The 20,962-nt window shown below is 38.5% G+C and overlaps 4 protein-coding genes across 5 annotated transcripts; 1 reads left to right on the top strand and 3 right to left on the bottom strand.

Annotated features, from left to right (window-relative positions):
* Positions 1–237: 237 nt before the first annotated feature.
* On the bottom strand, positions 238–3,787 carry LOC144210804 (uncharacterized). Of its 2 annotated transcripts, none has more exons than XM_077737701.1 (7): positions 3,659–3,782; positions 3,003–3,122; positions 2,542–2,907; positions 2,314–2,427; positions 1,584–2,147; positions 1,401–1,517; positions 238–1,139 (listed from the first exon to the last, which is right to left on the bottom strand). In XM_077737701.1, exons 2-7 carry the CDS (start codon positions 3,058–3,060, stop codon positions 532–534), a joined length of 1,827 nt encoding a protein of 608 aa, XP_077593827.1. In that variant the 5' UTR covers positions 3,061–3,122; positions 3,659–3,782; the 3' UTR covers positions 238–531. The 2 variants fall into 2 exon arrangements, with proteins under 2 accessions (XP_077593827.1, XP_077593826.1); XM_077737700.1 differs by having other exon boundaries at positions 240–1,139; positions 3,686–3,787.
* A 190-nt stretch (positions 3,788–3,977) lies between these two features.
* LOC144210805 (hippocampus abundant transcript 1 protein-like) lies at positions 3,978–9,919 on the bottom strand. The gene is made up of 12 exons (XM_077737702.1): positions 9,657–9,919; positions 8,483–8,581; positions 8,161–8,223; positions 7,784–7,911; positions 7,514–7,628; positions 7,210–7,428; positions 7,013–7,126; positions 6,820–6,891; positions 6,422–6,534; positions 6,218–6,315; positions 5,954–6,111; positions 3,978–5,875 (listed from the first exon to the last, which is right to left on the bottom strand). Exons 1-12 carry the CDS (start codon positions 9,729–9,731, stop codon positions 5,603–5,605), a joined length of 1,527 nt encoding a protein of 508 aa, XP_077593828.1. The 5' UTR covers positions 9,732–9,919; the 3' UTR covers positions 3,978–5,602.
* Positions 9,920–14,759: 4,840 nt separating this feature from the next.
* Positions 14,760–18,453, top strand: LOC144210608 (spindlin-Z-like). Its single transcript, XM_077737354.1, has 6 exons — positions 14,760–14,897; positions 14,995–15,043; positions 15,120–15,255; positions 15,364–15,481; positions 15,717–15,950; positions 16,162–18,453. The coding sequence occupies exons 1-6, from the start codon at positions 14,858–14,860 to the stop codon at positions 16,359–16,361; spliced, it is 777 nt and encodes a 258-aa protein (XP_077593480.1). The 5' UTR covers positions 14,760–14,857; the 3' UTR covers positions 16,362–18,453.
* On the bottom strand, positions 16,707–20,652 carry dnajc25 (DnaJ (Hsp40) homolog, subfamily C, member 25). Its single transcript, XM_077737353.1, has 5 exons — positions 20,302–20,652; positions 19,821–19,973; positions 19,341–19,711; positions 19,153–19,252; positions 16,707–19,078 (listed from the first exon to the last, which is right to left on the bottom strand). The coding sequence occupies exons 1-5, from the start codon at positions 20,635–20,637 to the stop codon at positions 18,956–18,958; spliced, it is 1,083 nt and encodes a 360-aa protein (XP_077593479.1). The 5' UTR covers positions 20,638–20,652; the 3' UTR covers positions 16,707–18,955.
* Between the last annotated feature and the right edge of the window lie 310 nt (positions 20,653–20,962).

Here is a 20,962-nt window from a genome sequence, read left to right on the forward strand (position 1 = left end):
TGTCACTGCATCCAGTCTAAAATAAAGCACATCCCCCTTACACTGTAATGTAAAAATGTCCTATTCTGCATCAAAGGATAGCCACTGATTTTAAATTGTTAATTATTTTAAATATTTTATTATTCTAATTGAGTGTGTTCTATCTTTATGGTTCAGGGTTTTTTCCATTTTACATTGGTGCAGATAACCACCTTGCTGAAAACAGAACAGTAAAATATTATATATAAACAACGCATAACACTGTATTGACACTTTCTAATCCCATTTATTCGGGTGAATATAATAGGTATATATTCCCGTTTAAACTTTAACAAATACTGCATAGCAGTTCCAAATATTAGTTTTATAGTAGACAGTTAGACTTGGTTGATAAAACTGTTGCAAATTAGTTCTTAGTTGAAAATAATGATGTATTACCTTGAACGTGCTTCCATGCACAAGCGATGATAATCTTGCCCTGGAAGACTTTAGGAAGAAATCATACAGTAAGTCGCACTTTAGGCAAATGTGATTGACGTTGAAATCTAAAATCTACTCTGACATGTTGTGTATTGTCTCAATTATCTTCATCTTCATTCTCTTGACTCTGTCCGGAGGAGTTTCATTAAGACACTCTTCCACGTACTTGAGAAAACCGGCATGCGGCGAAATAATCTGACTTTGATAGAACGTCTTCATTAAATCCAGCACCTCCATTGTGGTGGATGGCGGCTGTTGCTTTACCCGTTTTTGACCCAAAACGCTACCGTCAAGATGAGAAGATGTGGAAGAAGCGGATGAGGGGTTTGAATGATGGGATGGAGGAGGTGAAGGTGGAGATTCAAGAGTATTCATTTTGTTACAAGAGTGACTACTGCTGGTTGCAACTGAGTCTTTGGGAAATTGTTGGGAGAAGAAGGCAACTGGGGATTGGTGATCTAGAGGATGGAGGTTGGCGTTGGCCGACGGTGCAAAGGGGACATCGTCGGGCTGCTCCTCCTCCTCATCGCAAGATTCGCAGAGGAACATCAACTCTTGGTAGTGTTTCCATTTGGGTACATGAAAGTTTTCTGAACCACAGGTTTTGTTAGCGTTCACTGACTTGTGTTCCCGTTGAAAAGTGGTTCGAAGGTTCCTAAATTTGATCTTGATGTCTTCCACTGTGGAAAAAAGGTGTATACAAGGTTAAGGTATTACATTTGCTATAAATTTGAATCAGATATTTGTTATATTTGTTGGGTTGATGTGTTAAACTTGATGTCTAGAAGAAAAAAAAAATATTGAATATGTCTCTTAGTATTACTTGATTGCAAATGTTTAATAGTTTTAATTGTATGCTGGGAAGGTTGTATTAGTACGTCGACATATGGAATTTGATAGTAATAAAAATGATTCATGCTGTTGTTACTATGTTATGTTACCTGTAAAGGGGGGCTGCTCATGGTCTGACAGTAAGATGCTCAATGTCTCCAAAAGACTCTGTCTCATATACTTGTTCTTGTAACTCTCCGACTTGTGGTTCCACAAACACTTGTGTTCTGGATGTGAAAGAAACAAACATTTTGAAAACACAAATAGCACACATTCTAGGATGATGTACTTACTGGAGTAAAACAATACGAGTTGGTGAATTTTGGCTTCGTTCCACTGGCAGCGGGTGTCAGAAATGGGCCTACATTCGAGAAGAACTGGACTGATCGGAGAAACTTTTATAGGGGGAGGATTTGTATAGGATTTGGTATTCATTGGGGAAGTGGTTTGGGAATTGGGGCATGTGGAAGCAGTTTGGGAATTTTGCAGTTTGAGATAATCCGGAGTGACAGAGCACATTTGAAAGCTTGCAACGGTATTGGCTTCTGTCTTTCTGATGATGGAAGAAGTGGTGGGATTGGCGAAAATGTTAGTTTGGGTGGCGCAAGAGGAGTTGGTTAGGGTGGATAACTTTGATTGGTTCCCAGGTTCCTGCACTTGTTCTTCCTCCGGTATTTGTAGTTTCAGATTTTCTGGGTTATCTTCATCTTTGCACCACTTGCTGAGGAAGAGCAGTTGCTGGTAGTGTTTCCATTTGGAGTGGTAGATTTTATTAGAAGTCCTACTGACTTGAACCATTTTGCATTCACGGTTAAAAACTGTGCGGAGATTCTTGAACTTGCATTTGAGGTCTTCAACTGCAAGACAGCAACAAAACTATGAATTAAAAATGCAATGACTTAAATAGTGATTTGAAGGGGTGAGGAATATTGATCAATAAATGCAAAGTTTTGCAGTTCTGTCATTGTGAAACTCAATTTTAATTGTGGGTATTGAACTTATCTTTTGCAGCATGTGACTTACTAGAGAATGATGCAGATTGGTCGGACAGCCTCCTCCTAAGAATCTTTAGAAGTTTCAATCTGAGCAGACGATTGTTGTGGTTTTTAGACTTCTTGTTCCACAGACAGCTGTGTTCTACAAAAAAATAAAAAATATGCTTTGACTCAATGTTGTCAGTTAATTTAAAGTTAAGTTAAACGGGCCCATGCTGGTTTAGGCTGTATGAAGATGTGAAATAATTCACCCTACCTGCATAGAAATCAATAAGTGCACGTTCCTTCTCTTCTGTCCAAGTTTTAACCACTACGTTGGAGAGGATGCACGATGACGACGAAGGAGCACTTGTATTGGAGGATTCCGGGGGAAGAATGGATATGATGAGTCCAGGGGCGTTTGTAACATGTTGGGTCTCCTCTTGTGAAACAATTAATGAGGTCTGCATGGTGGTGTCAGTGCAGTCATCCAGGCCTGCAGCTTGCAGGAACATCAGTTGCTGGTAGTGCTTCCACTGCGGTACAAATGCATCAGAACCATCAACCTTGCTTGCCTTTACGGCTTTGTGCTGCCGTTGGAAGGTGGTACGAAGGTTCTTGAATTTGTTCTTGATGTCTTCCACTGGAAAGGGAAAATAGATTGGCTGGATTACATCAAATGCATGGCTAACATAGTTTTGGTTGAAAAGAATTAATGAAAATTAATTTTAAAAAAACCTGTGAGAGGAGCAGGTGGTGGTTGAGCAGATAGAAGAATTCTTAATTTTTCCAGCATTTCCCATCGTTGCTGTCGATTTTTGTAGCTTTCCAATTTATGGTTCCACAGGCAGTTGTTTTCTAAGAAATAATACACATCAATTTCAAATTGACACGATCATCAGTTTTTAAAGAAAAGTTGCGAAAGACACGCACTGTCATATTGGTGTGATTTTACTTTCCACCTATGATGTAATGAATAATGCATTACTATAGTGATTAGTTCAGTGAATAAATGTCAATGTATTTTAAAGGGATCACACAAAAACGGAGTATATTGAGCGATCCATGAAAATATTAATAAGAATTGTCTACTTAATATTTTGGCACCACTTTTTTGCACATTTAGATTAGATCAAAAGATAAATTCCACTTTCTAAAACGTCTGACGATCATTTAAACTCGATCAATGAATTTTTACATTCTAAAATTGTATTTTAGTCTGCCAAATTTAATCCAAACCACACCAAGTTGCTGATCGCCATTGCTGTAATGCGTGCGTTGCTCTTCCCACAAACAAATCGGTCAAAACAAGCAACGGTTGCCAGATGCACAATGCAACATCATCATTTGAACGCACTCAAACATCAAGAAAATTATACTTTAAGATATCTTACCGATCTGATCCCGGCCTTAATACTTACGGGCAAAGAATGATATAAGCGTCCTTTCTTTCTCCTCTGTCCAGTATCTTTCCAAGGTGACGCTGATTGGAGAGACCTCCATTGTCGTTGACGCTCCACGTTTCCCTTCCTGCTTGGTAATATGATCACATGATGTACGGGCAAGATTCTGATTGGACGTCATGACAAAAGCAAGTCCGTTACCTATATTGTACGTTGCCCAGTAGATGTCACTGTGTTGCAAGACACACTATTTTGATTTTTTCTTTTCAGAAATGATTTGTTGTTGTTGATCAACAAATGTCTGAAAACATTTACAACATACATTTTATTTACAGTCAATTCCATGTACAGTAAATTTAATGGTAAACATTTAAATCCATGTACATTATTTACAGTTTTGAGGACTCTTAAAGTGGGTAACAATCAAAAGACATTGTGCACGTGCATTTTATTATCTGTGATATGGAATGGTTTTTGAGAAAAATATGATTGACAGTTGCTTTTTTTTTTTTTTTAGATGGCATACTTTGTCCATGATATGATATCAGTGATGCAGGTATATGGGCGAAAGTTTATGAACATTCTAATGTCAATTTAGGAACCCTTTTAGTGAAAGACTGTAATCAATCTTTCAAGATTGTGCTTGAAAATTTGACAAAAAATAAAACTTGTACAAGATCATAAAGCAAACACTTATCTAAAGTTAAAAAATGTAGACATTCCTTTCTCAGTCTTCTCTCTAAAGCTTTCAGTAAGTACAAACATTTCCCCCACATTGCATTGTAACAATTTTAAGATTGTGAGTCAGGAGATGTACTGATTTACATCTTAAATTGCCAAAGAAAATTAAATCTTTGGCCAAGTGACAAAGCAATGCTTTCTGTGCAAAGCAAATTCTTTTTCTTCTTATGTACATGTTGGTAATAAAACACTGGTGAGGGAAAAATTGGATAAACATTCACATTGACACCAAAATTGGTGTTTTTTTTAGGAACACATTGGAGACGTGGTGGTAATATATCATATTAGTAGGCATATTATGTTCTGGGATTGGCTGATTGCACTTCTTTGCCTATCAGTTGAGATAGGCTCCGGCACCCTTGTGCCCCTAATGTGGATCAGCAATGTAAAAACTGTCTAGATGGCAAAAAATGTTGTAAAATATGTCATCTATGGTTGAATTAGCACCATAACATGCTTCAAATTCAAGTACTCAGACAAACAGGTTAAGTATAATCTGAGGTAGTGTAAAAAAAAATACAAAAAACATGAAAAATTACTTCTTAGCTACTTGATCTCATTATCCAATACAGATCAGTAGAAGATAAATGTATGAATGTATTTATGGTTTAAAAAATACTAAATGATTGTGACATGTCAGAGACTCTGTGGGGCTGAATCATCTCTTAGTGTAATAAAGCTGCTTATAATATATTCTCCCTCAACCAGTAGAAATGTACAAATATTAATTCGGATTCTTTAGCAGCTGTAAATATATTATAGGGACGTTTTTTTCTTTATGATACAACATGGAATACAAAATTTCACATCAGTTCCAATCAGCTTGAATTCAGCTGAATATATTAACGTCCCTAAAATATTCTTCCACTTTAAACCCCAAAAAATCTCAACAACCCCACCCTTACAGACTTTGTCTTTCAGTTTTTAAGAAACTCCATCGTAATCAAAATAAAAGCTGGTATCCTTCCTTATGATAATGGCATCAAATTCTACACAGTAAGTAACTTTACATGTAGAAAACATTTTTTTGCCGAGCACTCTTATGAACCATCTGATGGCTCTTTTGTTCAGTCCATCAATGGAATTTCAGCACTTTGCTGTCAAACACTTAACTTTTACTCACCTCACGCAGCAATGGAACTGTGCTCATCTTTCCTCGCCATTTCCAATCTCAGTCCATCACGCTTTGGTCCATCAAACAATGCTATCCTGCAAAAGAGGCTCAATATCTTCATCACTAGCAGTGGGAGGAGTTTCTTCATCACTACCCGGCAGAGGTGTATTGATGTGTATGCCGGCTAGCGAGGACAGTGACTCCTTACTAACGGGGCGTGGCTTATCACAAAGAGGCAACGGAGAAGACGGCGAGGCCGAGGAGACTTTCTCTGGGATGAAGAGAGCGACAATGAAGGCCACGACTACTGTGCACGCCCCCAAAAGGAAAGGTGGGCCAGGAATGAGCGATTGCTGAAATAGAAAATGATCATTAATATGTATTTTTCCTGATTCTGTCAATTCTGACTTCTTAAATTGATGTGTACTTACTTCAGTGGGACTATGAAGAGGTAGAGGGTCAAAATCTCCTTGAATGGGGTCCATAGTGTTCAGCTCCACATTGAAGAGGAAGAAGACAAACCCATAAAGAGCTGGACCCAAACCATTACAAAGACCCCGGATCCCTGTTATCATTCCCTGGGCCACGCCTGTGGAGAAAAAAAATGGCATAAGTCATCTCAATTTTAAGCAAGGAGGTTATCGAATTCTAGTTTGGATGTAGCGACCAATTGATGAGAGCAAGTCTTTTTTCACCTTGTTTGTCAGGGTCAGCAGACTGTGACACCAGAGCTGAGACTGCTGGGAAGGTTATAGAGGACATGGCTGCCACGGCACCAGCTGCCCACATCATCCTGTTATTGTAAACACATGCATAATGTTATCATAAAATTAGCATTTTTAAATCATTCACTGGCAATTCATTTCAGCCGGGAAGGCTTGCAGTCACTATTTACTCACCAAGGCTCTGATCCTAATCCATACCAGGCCAGTTGAAGAATCTGGAAGCCCAGACCCAATAGAACTGTGTTTTTATTACCAAGAGTCCTCATGAGGAGTGTCAGTACCAGAGTCTAAAAGGGGAAAAATGTCAAGTGTTTATGAGGTTCAATACTAGAACTGTAGAAAAAAAATCACTACTTATTTATGTTGCTGACTACTTATTGATTTATTACTGATACATTATTGATTAGTTATTCCTATTATTTATTGATTATTTTTCTCTGTTGTTAGTATTGTGCACTTGGTGGTGAGGCTTTATTACTCATTATACTTTTATAATGACAATAAAAGCATTCAATTCAATTAATATTTTGCTTACTGATTTCAAGATGGAGTGATGCTAGTATTTATATTACCTGTGCAACAATGGACAGAATTCCCACAACTCCAATAAAGACAGCTATTGTTGCCGAGGAGAAATTGACGACCTGCAAGAATGTGGCAAAAAAAATGAGCATTATTTTAAAAGCTGGTCAAATCTAACAATGGAAAATATAGTGCAGATAAATATATAAAATTGAGTCATTCTAGAGAAGGGATAAAAATTACCTGTCGCAAGTAGAGAAAGAAACTAGAGTACTGTCCAGCCTCCGGTAAGTATGACAAGAACACTGTGATACATATGAGTAAGACTGTGGGGTCTTGGCCCACCTTCCTCAGAGACTGAAAAGTAGAGCAAAATAATATTATAAACGGGAAAAGACAGGAAAGGAAAGTTTTCCACAGAGGAGACTTTCAGTACTTACGGCGAATGGGTCGGCTTGTTCCCATGAAATAGGGGCTCCCCAGGTGTTAAGCCGCATCTTTTCTGGGAGAGACTCAGGTACAGCAAGTAGAATGAAGCAGATATCCACGAGGGCAATCAGGGTAGCCACCAGTACTACTAAGTTGTCTCCATACCATGCTGACAAATACGCCCCAATTGCAGGACTGGTCACCAGGCTGGCCGCGAATGTCGCAGACACCTGGATTGTATTGATGACAGGTAAGTTTAAACTCAGGATTTTAGTGTCATAAAAGAAAAACAAAGAATTAAAATCCAGTTCTTACCAGACCATAGGCTGTACTCCTCTCTCTTTCATCTGTCACATCTGCAATGTAGGCAAATATGACGGAGAAGGTGACGGAAAATGCTCCTGACATGGAGATCATGGCAAAGTACCACCTGTGAAGAAGAGGAAAACAATCAGAAAATAAGCACAAAAAATATTTGCAAGATTTACAAGTAAAACTGGCCACACATAATAATGACTTCTTAAAAGAAACTTTGGGAATTTGTATTACATATTGGTGGCTTTAAGCAAAAAGACTATGACCTACCAAGGGCTGAGTCTCATGAGTGGAATTGGGGCACAGGTGAAGAAGACAGTGACCAATAGGAATGAGCGTCTCCCCCACACATCTGACAATGCACCAATCAGAGGGGCCGACATGAAGGATAAAAGACCCTGGACAACAAAAGGAAAATTCAGTGACAGTACATAATACTCCTATATTGGTATATTATAAAAATGCAATACGTTTTTTTTTTTTTTGTATGTTTGAAAACTAATATGTTGTAGTTGATTATATGTTGTAAAGCTAATATTTTAAACCATGCATACGAGTGGTATTGCAGCTAAGGTTAAACGAAAATAAAATAGTAATAATTTCCACTAGAGTGACAGGATAGCATTTTTTAAAAAACAAATTTTTACCTTCACGCCTTGAATGAGTCCATTCATTAGGAAGGTGTGCTGTGGAAATGTTTCATGCAGCACCTACAAAAAAGTCAACAGATTATTATACAGGTTATAAATGAAAAAAGTGACTTAAAAATACTCTCTAATATCTTACTTCAACTACTACTACTACGACTACTATTAGTAGTGCTAAAATCCTACTGTGACCTCATAAATAATGAGGCACTGTTCTCGAAACCAATGTTAATTGAATAAGCCACGGTCACCATAAAGTATTTATTAGTCTCTACACTACTCTCAAGTCATGTTTTTTTCCCAACACAACATTGTGACTTACTGTAAGCATGGGTGTGGTCAGCAAACCCCAAGCAAAGAACTCCAGGAAGATGACCACAACTGCATGGTACACACTGGGCCGGCCAATTCCTTGTTGGATCTAATAAACAAATGCAATAGAAAACAAATATTGAATTGATTCAATTATGGCTTTGCAGTTTATTGTTTAGGATAGCTGTGTCCAGTTTCTGACAAGTTGCATAACCTCTCTGGTGTCAGAAGAAATTTATCATGAGCATGAGATTGTGGAAGACACTTTGCAAGATGATAGTATTATTAAATAGAAAAATAAGATACAATTTGCCTGATAAAAGATGGGAAATAGAGCAACATTTTTCAGGGCCTAGTATTCCAGTTTTTCCACAATAAAAGAAGAGATATTAGGTGTGACGGCTTATGACTAATAATGTGTCATAGACAAAATGGTACCATTTTTTTAAAAGAAAGGTGGAGTTAAACCCACGATCTCAGAACTGTGAGACCAATGTGCGAACCACTCAAGCCTAAATATTCAGGGGGGAAAAAAATAGCATTCAAACCACATAACGGGAAGGTGGAATCATCCACTCGTCTTCTATACCGCCATCGTAGTTGACAAAATTACATATCTTTCCTATCTGGTCAGATGTAGAAAGATCTGGTAATACATAATAATAATAAAATACAGCCTCATTGTTTCTTCATTCATCAGAATAATAGATGTGATGGAATAAACGTGATGATGCATCATGGTAAGTCATTGGCCTGAGTTCAGTGGAGACGTTAAAATGGACGCCGGTGCATGCGAAGGGTGCAGACGGTGCAGACAGTGTAGACTGCCATTGAACACTGTGTGTTGGATGCAATGCTCTTATGTAACACGTAATGGCTCCATCCTGAGCTCATCACCATCCTTCCGATCTGAGCTTACTGATCGATTACAACACACACACAAAATATTAATGTTATATAAGATATCTTAATATTGCATTTTTTCATTATTTAAAAAAAAATGTACCTGGAATGTATGTTTACCAAAACGGATGAGCAAATTACATCATAACATTTATAGTGGCTCCTGAACGCCTCTCAGATAAAAAAAGATATATTATTAATTTGAGAAATTATGGGGAATTAATGAATTTATTTGGCTGGGGGATGGAAAACAAGATAAAAATGAAAGATGATGTACTCACCGGTACTCCATCCTTCATGATGATTTTCTTGACAAGAACCACTCGGCCGGAGCCCATCGCTGGTTCTCCCGTCATCTCTTCACACCTGCCACCGGTGACGAAGCATCCTTGCTGGGTTGATATCCGCGGTTCTCCGCGGGCTTCCAGGATGTCACCGAAAAGGGTCCCCCGAAGAGGCTGGATCGAGCAAAGGTATGAATAAACAGAAGTACTAATGAGATAATCTCTGCACGACGTCTCGATGTGGATCTGTGGACGGTTACTTCATGAGATCAGTCAACGCTTGGCAGTTCACTATCCTGTCGATGGTGCGTTTACGGACACTGTCAAGTTGGACACTGCGAACACGAAACTTCCGTTTGGATGTGATTTGTTTTGGAGCAAAAGCGTCTAACAAACGCTGAACGTGGTCGTTGTATAGATGCGCAAACGAGATTATGCTCTTAGAAACAAAAACATAAACATTTTTAAAGGCTTGCGGGAAAAGTAATACTTAAATTAAAAGGAAAGGTGGTGATTGTTTGAAATTTGATTTGCATCTAGTGGCATATGTTTGTTTTATTTTGAAATAAAACTTGCATTCCGGTTGGTATGACTATAACAGACGGAGACGTATTGATGGGTTTAAATCAGATCACGTGGAAATGGCTGCGGCTGTGCCTGCTCGTGTGATATTCGTGCGTGCGCGTGCGTTTATGTGTGCGGGCGTGCGTGTGTGAGAAAAAAACGAGTGCTGATGGCAGAAAACGTGACCGCATCGCATCATCAATCCTCGGGGAAAATGGATGAGAGCATTTCCAGAAATGCACTAACTAACTCCTCATATATTTTGGGCCATTATAACATGAAAAATATCAGTCCTATTCTGTACCTGTCACTGATATTTGAAGTTAATCCACATATTGGAACTGTTCCTGTGGAATTGTAATTTAAATTATACCAGAGCAGAACATATGTCTATTTTTCTCATTGATATTTCTGCTATAAAAAGTGTTAATGGCATAATTTTTGCACATGTGATCTGAATAAAACATTTTGGTGTTTGGATTGTATGATTATATAGTTATGTATTGCATTTTTGGGGGTGGTGGTGGGGGGATGGGGCCGGAATGTTGTTCCCATACTGACCTCAAGCAGGAAAGGCAGGCACATAAGAAGAACCACAAGGGACCTAAAGAAAACAAATGTAAAAAGGGGTTATTGTTATTATTGTTGAATGCAAGTATTTCATTGTAATATAAATATATCCTAAGTACAATAATAGAATGTGCTATCTTTGTCATTTAGAACAAAGACAAACACAACAATCCTTAATATCGGGGCAATCTGGAACTGATAGAGAACAAATGAAACAAACAATACATATTTCAATAAAATAACTAATTGAGACACAAAGTACATTGATCAAACTAACACCCAAACACTCAGTGGTGTCATATGAATGTATTTGCCAGCTTGCCAACACTTTCCTTTTTTCCTTCACAGTCTACTGAAAGACTGGAACACAATTAAGCAAGGGAAAAAAGCGTTATGCGCAATGCTTTTCTTCAGGGTAGCACTATTTGGCAGAGCTAGGCCAGGGTGGGAAGAGATAGGGAAAATTGTCAAGTCGTGACCGCATGGCAGGAAAAGAGTCTGCAAAGAAAAATAAAATACAGGCAAAGCTGGGGCCAAAAGAATACATTGTTTATAAATGTTACATTTCAGGGATATGAAAAAGTACCTAATCTTTCCAAATTTGCTTTTAATATATAATAACAAATGGTATTTGAATTGAACTGACTGATTGTGTGCAAATATAATGTTAGTCTTTATACAAAATAATTTGTACATAAAATTGACTGGATTGACCAATAAACACTCATGTGTAGGAGATTTTCCATTATTCCCAACGCTGATTACTTTTAATGTCCTTAACATAGATGATGGAAACTGTACTAAAACCTATTTAGATAGAAAAACTAAACAGGAGACATAGTAGTATTTCCTCGCCTTGCATCACTCCACTTTATAGCCCAAGACGCATTATCCCTCTTATTCTGAAAGGCACACCAGGAAACCCTCATCCTCATTGGGGTTCTCTTAACTCTCCGCGGTGATGGCCGTGCAGTAGCTGCGCGTTCCCGTGAATTCGAAACGGTGTCTGCGGACGGTCAGCCGAAGGCGAGAAACCTCATCGCTGCCCTCTTCCGCAGCCACCGGTGAAAAATAAGCACGGTAAGACTGAGGCGAACGCGCACCTAGTGCTAGGCTAGCGTGTCAAGCTGCAGCTAAACCGCCCAAAACAAAAACACAGTGCGCTCGTTTTGGCGAGAGGCGTCCTCGCGCAGTGGGTTGGTGTGGCGGCTTGCGGGGGAGGGGCCGTGGTCAACAGCAGCAGCAGCAGCACCAGCACCCCAAATGAGACAGAACCCCGTCTGCTGCTTTCTTTCTCCCCGCAATATATATGCACTCTCCTTTGTAGCGCTCCTTCGCCCTGCCACCGCGTCAAACCCCCTCTTTAGATCCCCCCTTGGCCGATGCATACGCGTCTAAACAATCGAGTAAATCAAGCGAGCAACATGGCTGACGCTGGCCCTGCAGAAGCTGCTTGCTTGTTTCTCACTAGGGAGGATGTTTGTCTGTATATTTCTATTTTTTTTCTCTCCAGCCTCCGAGCTGTGCATTTGTCCTATCAGACGAGATACGCAGTGGAGACAAAAGAAATGAGGAGACTTTCAGAATGAAAGGCTGTGTTTTTTCTGCATAGGGATTGGATTGAGTATATTGTGTTGTATACTGCGTTTTTTTTTTGTTTTGGTTCAATGGAACGATTTCATATGTCGTTTGCTATCTTTTGCCAATAGCCTCTTTTCTATGGAATGTGAAGCAAAGGTCAACTGGGAGGTGATTCTGCAGGTAATTAGTCTGCAAGGCTAGTGTCAATATACTGGGTTTGAAATTGTTATATGTATGGTGCTTTTGGATAATGCATTGGTTAATGTTTTCTTTTGAATTGTTAACATAATTGCATGGTTTGGGAATTTGGTGCATTGTCTTACTGGATTGGTTGTGTTTGGGTACAGTTTTGGTGGTTAAATAGGCATTTAGATGGGTTTCTTAGCAGTCTATCAAGGTCATAACAAAGAAATCAAGTAACAAGAGTATGCTGAATTATTCATTTAAGTCAATGGAAAAAAGGGATTGAAGTGACCGACAACATATCCCATTGAACAGGAGCAAAAGTTAAGTCTAACCCATTGCCTACCCTGAATAATTACAATTGTTGTTTTTCTGATAAGGTGTTTGTTATATGACCTTGTCTGTTTCACTTTTACTTTATCATAAGACCAGCATGTTCCTTTAGTATCGGATTGTTTTGGGAAAATAAAGTTGTTAAGGGTCCTGCAATGTCTGCCATTGATTAGAACAAGTCTAGTCTCACACTAATATTCCTTATAGCATGACCACTTTTATATTAAAAGAACAACAACTATGAACCTTCTAACTATATGGATGGGGAACTGCTGGAATCTAGTATGTATTTTTTTTTAAATGTAGAATACTGTCATACTGTAATTGTCTATCTGATATGTTGCAGGGGATCTGCATGGTCATAACTAATGTCATTTATAGTGATGCTCTTCTGGTTTTACTGGACATTTCCTCTTTATCATCACTGATGTCCTTCATAATCATATCAAATGCTCAGTGACCTAAAGGCTCTTTGTATGGCATGCACCAGAATAGATTTGTATTAATTTTAACTGTAACTTCACTTAAAATACTGCATGACTCCTAACATGAAATAACTAATTGCCTTAAATGCTTTCATTCTGAAGAGTGTTGGTGGGTCATTTCACTACATCCACTAGGCGGAGCTGTAGTATGTGTGTACTAACCACCATCCTGATTACTACATTAAGGTTTATATTTTGCTCCAACTATTAAATATCATCATTATTCAGCTTAAGTAGAGATATTTGATCATTTATGTAGGGATTGGAATGAGAACTAAGAAGGTATTATGTGTTTTACATATTAATTGAAACAATCCTACAACTTGATGAAGTCCAGATGGTTTTGGTGGCGACCATTCAGTAGATCATGTGTCAGTGTGCGAGTTATTATCGAGGTTCACTTCCTATTGGAATGCCAATCCCCCCCTTCAATGCTGCGCAGGATGACATTAACCGTTTTTGTCTAGAACAACTCTGCGCTACTACGACAGATGACTAATCGTGCGTTGCCCTGGAAACAGGAGAGAAATCACCACCAGCTGCAGCCAAATACTCCAAAATGTCTCCCGTGTTTTTCCAGAATGTAGTTTGCCTGTGCAAGGTAGCTGGCTTTTAGCATATTTCACATCCAAATGTACAATTATTTGCCAATTAATTTGATAAATACTCAATAGTTGCCTGGGACACGTGAGAAGGGCTCATAGTCTTCCGTCAAGTGTGTGCATGTAAAGCACTTTTTCCTATAGTTACTTTAAATACCTAACTCGTAAATACACAACACACTGGGGGATTCCCTCCCTGGTTCAAGTGTCAAGTTACAGTCATGATAAGTCCACAGAGCATTGGAATGCCCTTTTCCCTCCCCACTTTTGCCACTTAATTATCTACCTACTGCTCATGTTACAAAATAATGGAGGCTGGATTTGATTAAATGAATCAACAAATATTTACAATTGACTCATAATTTATACACCATCCTAAAGGACTATGAGAATGAATTATTATGATATTATCAGCATTGAAAACGGCACTATTATATTGTTGCTAGGTGGTACTGGTGCCTAAAGGCAGGTTATTGCAAAAAGAAAAAGAACAGTAAAGTTATCATGAAATTATGTAGAATTTTAAGTTGATTATTTTGCTAATTTTTAGGAGGTACTTTTTGTTTGACTGTACCATTTCTGTCTGTAAACTTAAAATTTACTCACACAGGTTTGATCTGGATTTATGCGGATCTGAAAAGGAGCCTGAGGCCGGGCAACCCAGAACCTTGCTAAACATCTGATGACCAAAACCTGTAAGTTTCCTTCCTAACAATTTCAGGACATTTTTTTTGTCATTTTTAATGTCCTATTAAATCCTAAGCATTTGTCCACTTGCATTCTTTTGAGATTTTGCTCTTGTTTTTGTACCCTCAGTGAGTTTTGCATTGTAACTGTGTAGTTAGTTGGGCAGCCTAGCTGCCTCCCTGCCTCCAGATGAATGAAGAGCACTCCGGAACACAGAGACACTGCTGATACAGGTCTGTAATAATCACATCCATTTTTCTAAACTATTTAAAGCTGTTTATAGATACAAGAGAAAACTATTTTGTCTATTTCCCTGTAATCACACTATAGGGCATGCAGGTGTTTCTGCAAATATGATGAAGAAAAAAAATCCCAACAAGTGAGCTGTCACTAAATTTGTTTACCTTTTGAAACTGCAAAGCAATAGTCGTGTTGACGTTGGTTTGATCTTGAAGGAAACATAAGAGCAACCTGGGCCCGACCACCAAAGTTCTGTCGCAGCCACGACGCAACATTGTCGGCTGCAGGATCCAACATATCTGGAAAGATGGAAGTGGACATGTAGTATGGAAAGGGACCGTGCTAGACCAGGTACTGACTGACAAAATCATGGGTAGAACTCAGTATTTCTTTAAAAACTGCATATTGTATACAAAGAGCAACTATTGATTACTGTTTATTCTTTTTCCAACCAAACAGGTACCAGTCAATCCATCTCTTTATTTAATCAAATATGATGGTTTTGACTGTGTTTACGGTCTGGAGCTCCACAAAGATGAGAGGGTTCAAGGACTGGAGGTGCTCCCTGACCGATTGGGTAAGTGGGGGGGTGGAGCTGACCACTTATGTGATGAAGTTTCATCAATTGTCTACACTCATGACATAACAAAGAAAAGGACACTCCAGTCATTGAATATATGCCCATAAAGATCAATTTTCAATGTGTAATATTGCTTGATGCGCAAACATACTTTTGTTACTGGTTAGTCAGTGCATCATTTACAAGTAAGTGGGCGACTCATGCCTTTGTTTTTCTTTTCCAATTCATGCAGCTAAATCCCGCCTGACTGATGTGAATCTAGCAGATACCATGATAGGCAAAGCAGTAGAACACATGTTTGAAACAGAAGAAGGTCCAAAGGAGGAATGGCGAGGAATGGTTCTGGCCCGGGCTCCTATTATGACCACCTGGTTTTATATTACCTATGAGAAAGATCCAGTTCTCTACATGTATCAGTTGCTGGATGACTTTAAAGAAGGCGACCTGCGAATTATGCCTGACTCTAGTAAGTACAGTTTGAGAGTGTTATTTTACAGTTTTTTTGCTAAATTATGCTCACATACCTAACAGAAATATTGGTCAAACACATTTAGAATGACTATAACACATAGGCTTTTGTTTTTATGATAGTGGACAAAAAAACATACCTTGACGAGCTTATCTTGATGTTTTTTTGCCCATTTTTTTTAACTGCATCTCATTCCTTCACACTGTAGATGACAGCGTCCCAACTGAGAGAGAACCAGGTGAGGTGGTGGACAGTCTGGTGGGCAAACAGGTGGAATACGCCAAAGAGGACGGAGGCAAACGAACAGGCATGGTCATCCACCAGGTGGAGGCCAAGCCTTCTGTATATTTCATCAAGTTTGACGATGACCACCTCATTTATGTCTACGACCTGGTCAAAACTTCCTAAGACTTTGCAGACATCTTCACCTTCTCGCCCTAGGACAGAAACAGAAAGGTTACATCTGACAGCTCAATTCATGACACCCTCTGCGGACCCTTAATGACTACAACCCCAAGGGAGCGTTTAAAGGCATAAAGTTGGAAGGACGGTAGAACATGTTCTAGGCTATGTCGACGTACATACAGTAGTTTATACATGAGAAAACTAAAATAAAATGCTGGAATTTAGATATCCATGGCTAGGCAGGTAGCAATGTAGCAACTTGATATAACATTCAATTCAATTGATAGAAAGGAAATTAACACAATGACATACAACACAAAAACACACATTTTGACACATCACCTCTAGTACTGTGTACATGTGATTTTTTTTTTATTTTAAGGCCATAAAAAATAAATTGACTGTGGTATGGGATACCTGAAACAATGTTCTTCAAAACACGCATTTGTATTTTTTTTTTATACTTTCTTGAGAATGATCTGTTATCAAATCAAGCTGTTTAAACTCAAAAATGGAGAAAAAAAATACAAATGTACAATTTGTGACAGGTAATGATAAAGTAATTCTTTTCAGCTCATATTTGGTTTGACCAAAATTAAAAAGAATGGTGATTATTTTAGGAATAGATTGATTTTCCCTTGTTTTTGTGTTTGTTATAGAATTTTATTACCATCAGAAGTGGTCCTAAAGTGGGCCTGTTTAGTAGTTAGTTAGTCACATGCCCCTGACTAAGGGGACGGAAACTCATTTGAGTTAATGATGACTCCGATGATATCAAAACTAAAAACAACACAAGCAGGGTTTTGTACAGAATGAAGCAAGAGACATTGTATTACGTTTAAAAAGAAAACAAAAAAAGAACCCTAAAGATGTCTGCAGGTGAAAACTGTGTTGTGAAAAAACAATGGGAATTTTTTTCCTGATTTTCTATTGCCAAACTGCTTCTTCATGTGGATTTTTTTTCCCCAAGTGTTGCAGAAAGTGTTTATAATTTCACTTAAGCCTTTGCGTATGCGTTTGTGTAACTACCGAGTTTTAACAGAAACAAAAACAAAAAAGTTGTCTTTTGTGTAGTATAGTTTGTGATCAACGCACACTTATTATACTATGATTATCATATTTGCGCTTCCTCCAGTGAAACTTGTTTCAAGAAAACGATGCATTCTTTTGGTGTTGAAATTTCAAGAGAAACTATTTTCTTGCACCTTAAACTGCAAGAATGGGATTAAGAAAAGACAACCAATATTCAATGGGATATTTTGTTTTGTTTAGGAGTTCTGTTGAATAAATAAAAAAACATAATAGAACTTGTCAGTGTAAACGGTATGACATTTAGTCATTGAAACCAAATTTCACAACACAACTCAGTTTCTTTCTTTTCAATTGCAAAAATGGGAGTTTTTTTGATGTTGGTGTGTGTGGTGTGTGTTGGTGAGCTCCACAAAATGGCTGCAATAGTTAGTTGGTTGTATTATTGTATGTACGTGACACAAAGATCCACCAGGGAATGTTTTTTTTTTGCATTTTTTTTTTAGTCATAACTGATATTTTTCCCCATAAAACGCACTGCTGAAAGTCTTGAAAGGCTGACTGAATCATCGTTTTCTTCTGTAACTACTACAAATGTAGCCAAACTAACATTCTGTATACAATTTGGTGTATGTCTGAAAAAAAAAAAAGTTCATTTTTTTTAACATGTCAACATGGAGTCTGAAGAATACAACGCCATGGAAACAAGACTTGTAAGCCAATAAGAGGTCTTGGTTAAAAACGCATGTACAGATGTGAAGCGTATATAAGCCTTTGGTTCTTTTACGTCCTGTGATGTAGATATTCATCAAAGTGGATAGATGACAGCAATTATAATTGAAATTTCTGTATATATAATTTTTTTTTTCAATCCAGAAAAGTCTGATCATCTCAACATGCACTGTTTTAGTTGGTGACTTATGTGATGACACAAATCACTCGGCAAATATGTCCATATTTTGAAATGATTGTTGTTGTTGTAATGAGATGGCTTTTTATATCATCCTGCCTTGTATTGTTTTTTTTTTTTTTTGTATTAAACATGTTACATTATAATTTTGAAAAATGCTGTTGTGTTCTTTCTAGTCTGGTTTTAATGGTATATAAGGAAAATAAAAGGGAATTATTTTCTCCTATTCCAGAGAAAGAAGCCTTTAATTTTATAAATTATGTTTTTCACTGATCATTTGGTTTAAGTTAAGTTAATATTAGTTATTGTGTGCAAATAATGGAAAAATGCTGCAGTAAAGAACCAATTTGATTCCATTGATGTTTTTAACGAAAGCATCAGACCTGAGAAAAATATTTTTTTTCTGATGCTATGTTTACAAAGGGTGGATCTATGATATAAAAAAGTAAAACATATTTTTGACAAATGAACCATTTGATCCAAACCCCTAAATTGTCATGGAAGAAAATGTAAACATTTCCTCTGCATCCGAGAGTTTATTCCACTTTGTTGTCCTCTGTGTGTTTCTATGAAAATACTTCTTAGAAAAATATCACTTCTACATGTTCAGACATGTCACTTGCGTGTATGTTGGTTTTGAAGCATGAGCGCCCGCCACTCAGTCGTCGATGAAGGTCAGCCGTCCGGGCCCTTCGTTTTTTCTCCAGCGTCTGTACCGTTTCATTTTAGGGTCAGTTGCCATTTTGGCCTTCATCTCCTCTTCTTGCTCTACTTTGTACAGCTGGAATAAATAATGTAGAAGAATGCACAACAAATGTAACTTTCTGTTAATTCTTAGCCATTTTTGTTACTAACCTCATAGTTGTCTTTAATCCAGAGCTGTTTTTCTAAAAAGGACTGCCTGGTAATTTCATCCAGACTATCAAATTGAGACTGAGATATTTTCATGTATCTCCTATTAAAATGAAATAGACAGGCATAAAAATAAGGTTACAGATTTCATCTTTCAAGTCATGAAACTAAAATGAGCATAAACAACAGACCTGATAATGTAAAGCCTCTCCTTGTCGCCATACTCTTCTCTGCAGATTGTAAAATGATAAACCCAGGAGACATACCAGACTACATAGTTTATCGAGTAATAGGGGAAGAGTAGTATTTGACACAGCAAGATATCCGACAGGTTGGGTTTCTGATAGCCACCTTTGATGTCGATCTTTGTTTTGATGATGTCACGTATTACTTCCTCCTCCTGCTCCTTTATCTCTTCTTTGGAGCGTCGGTTCTTTCCCTTCTCCTTAGTACGGTTCAGGAGGCCTTGCTCCTTGGCTATGAGGGTTGCCTGAATGCGGAATTTAGGGACATTTGCCAGGCAGTTGATGGCTTCGTTGTAGCTGCTGTGCCAACTGTAATACTGGTGATGGGAGAGATGGATGCCATGTTTTATCGTCTAGTGCACATGTGTCAAAGTGGTGGCCCGGGGGCCAAATCTGGCCCGCCGCATCATTGGAACAAAACTGTACCTGGAAAATGGAAATGGCACATATGGTGACAAGGATGACTATCCTGACATCCACTTTAGGGGTGAGCTGTCTGCGGTAGTAGGTGTAGTAGTGCTGGTAGTACTCCTCGGGGTGGTCCAGCATGTAGTCATAGTCTCTCCGGGTCTCCTCATCCTGCACACATTTTAGATTTTGTTATGAATGCATATTAAAAGGAGAACTTTCACATATGCATATCTGTATCATAGTATATTGTTGCAATAAATGTAAAAATGCCAAACACATGCATCTTAAAAATATATGAAAAGTAATATTAAACCATTCATTAATGCATGCATATCACATGACAAAGATATCTTTATGTAATCAATGAAAAGACTAAATACAGCATATGGTTTCATGTACAGGATGATGAGTATAGGACAAAATGTATTTTAAAACATATTTCAAACCCCAATTCCACTTGATTTCCAAAGAAAATGAGAATCTAAACAGAATCTACCTTCAGCGTCTCGTAGGCAGTGGCAACAAGCAAGAACTTCTGGTGAATGGTCTCCAGAGTCTCTCCCTCCGAGCCCGGTTCTCCAGGCCTGAAGCGGTCCGGGTGGTAGCGGCGTGCAAGCTGCCTATACGCCCGGGCAACCTCCGCCTTGGATGACTCTCGCGTGACCCCGAGAACGTCATAGCAGACCTCGGTTCCACAGTACAGACCCTCTACCAGCGCCCAGGCCACCGGCAGCGAGGAGGTGGTCCACAAGACCAACACGGAGATCCACCACCTGAAATGAACCGGAGATCTGTCACCATTTTTACTACAGCACAGCGGTACAGTAGCCATTGCCACGGCTACGGGTGGCCGTTTGAGGCAAAATACTGTGGTCCTCTACTACGTCAGCCTCCCATCACCTCCCCAAGATTTCTCAAGGTGGCGCTGTCGCTTAGGCAACTCTTTGGTCTAAACACCAATTTAAGGTGGATAACAAAGCATATATAAACAGCAAATAGGTCAAATGTCCCATTGCTTCCTTCATATGAAAAGTACATCTGACATCTTATAAGGCTCAAGCACCCCCCAAGACCATAATTATGATAAAGGGGTTCAGAAAATGAGATGAAATGAGAAAAATAAACAGAAACAACAGGCCTTTCTGGGCAATAATGAG

This window comes from Stigmatopora nigra, chromosome 17 (genome assembly GCF_051989575.1).
Source record: "Stigmatopora nigra isolate UIUO_SnigA chromosome 17, RoL_Snig_1.1, whole genome shotgun sequence".
Classification (NCBI taxonomy): Eukaryota; Metazoa; Chordata; class Actinopteri; order Syngnathiformes; family Syngnathidae; genus Stigmatopora; species Stigmatopora nigra.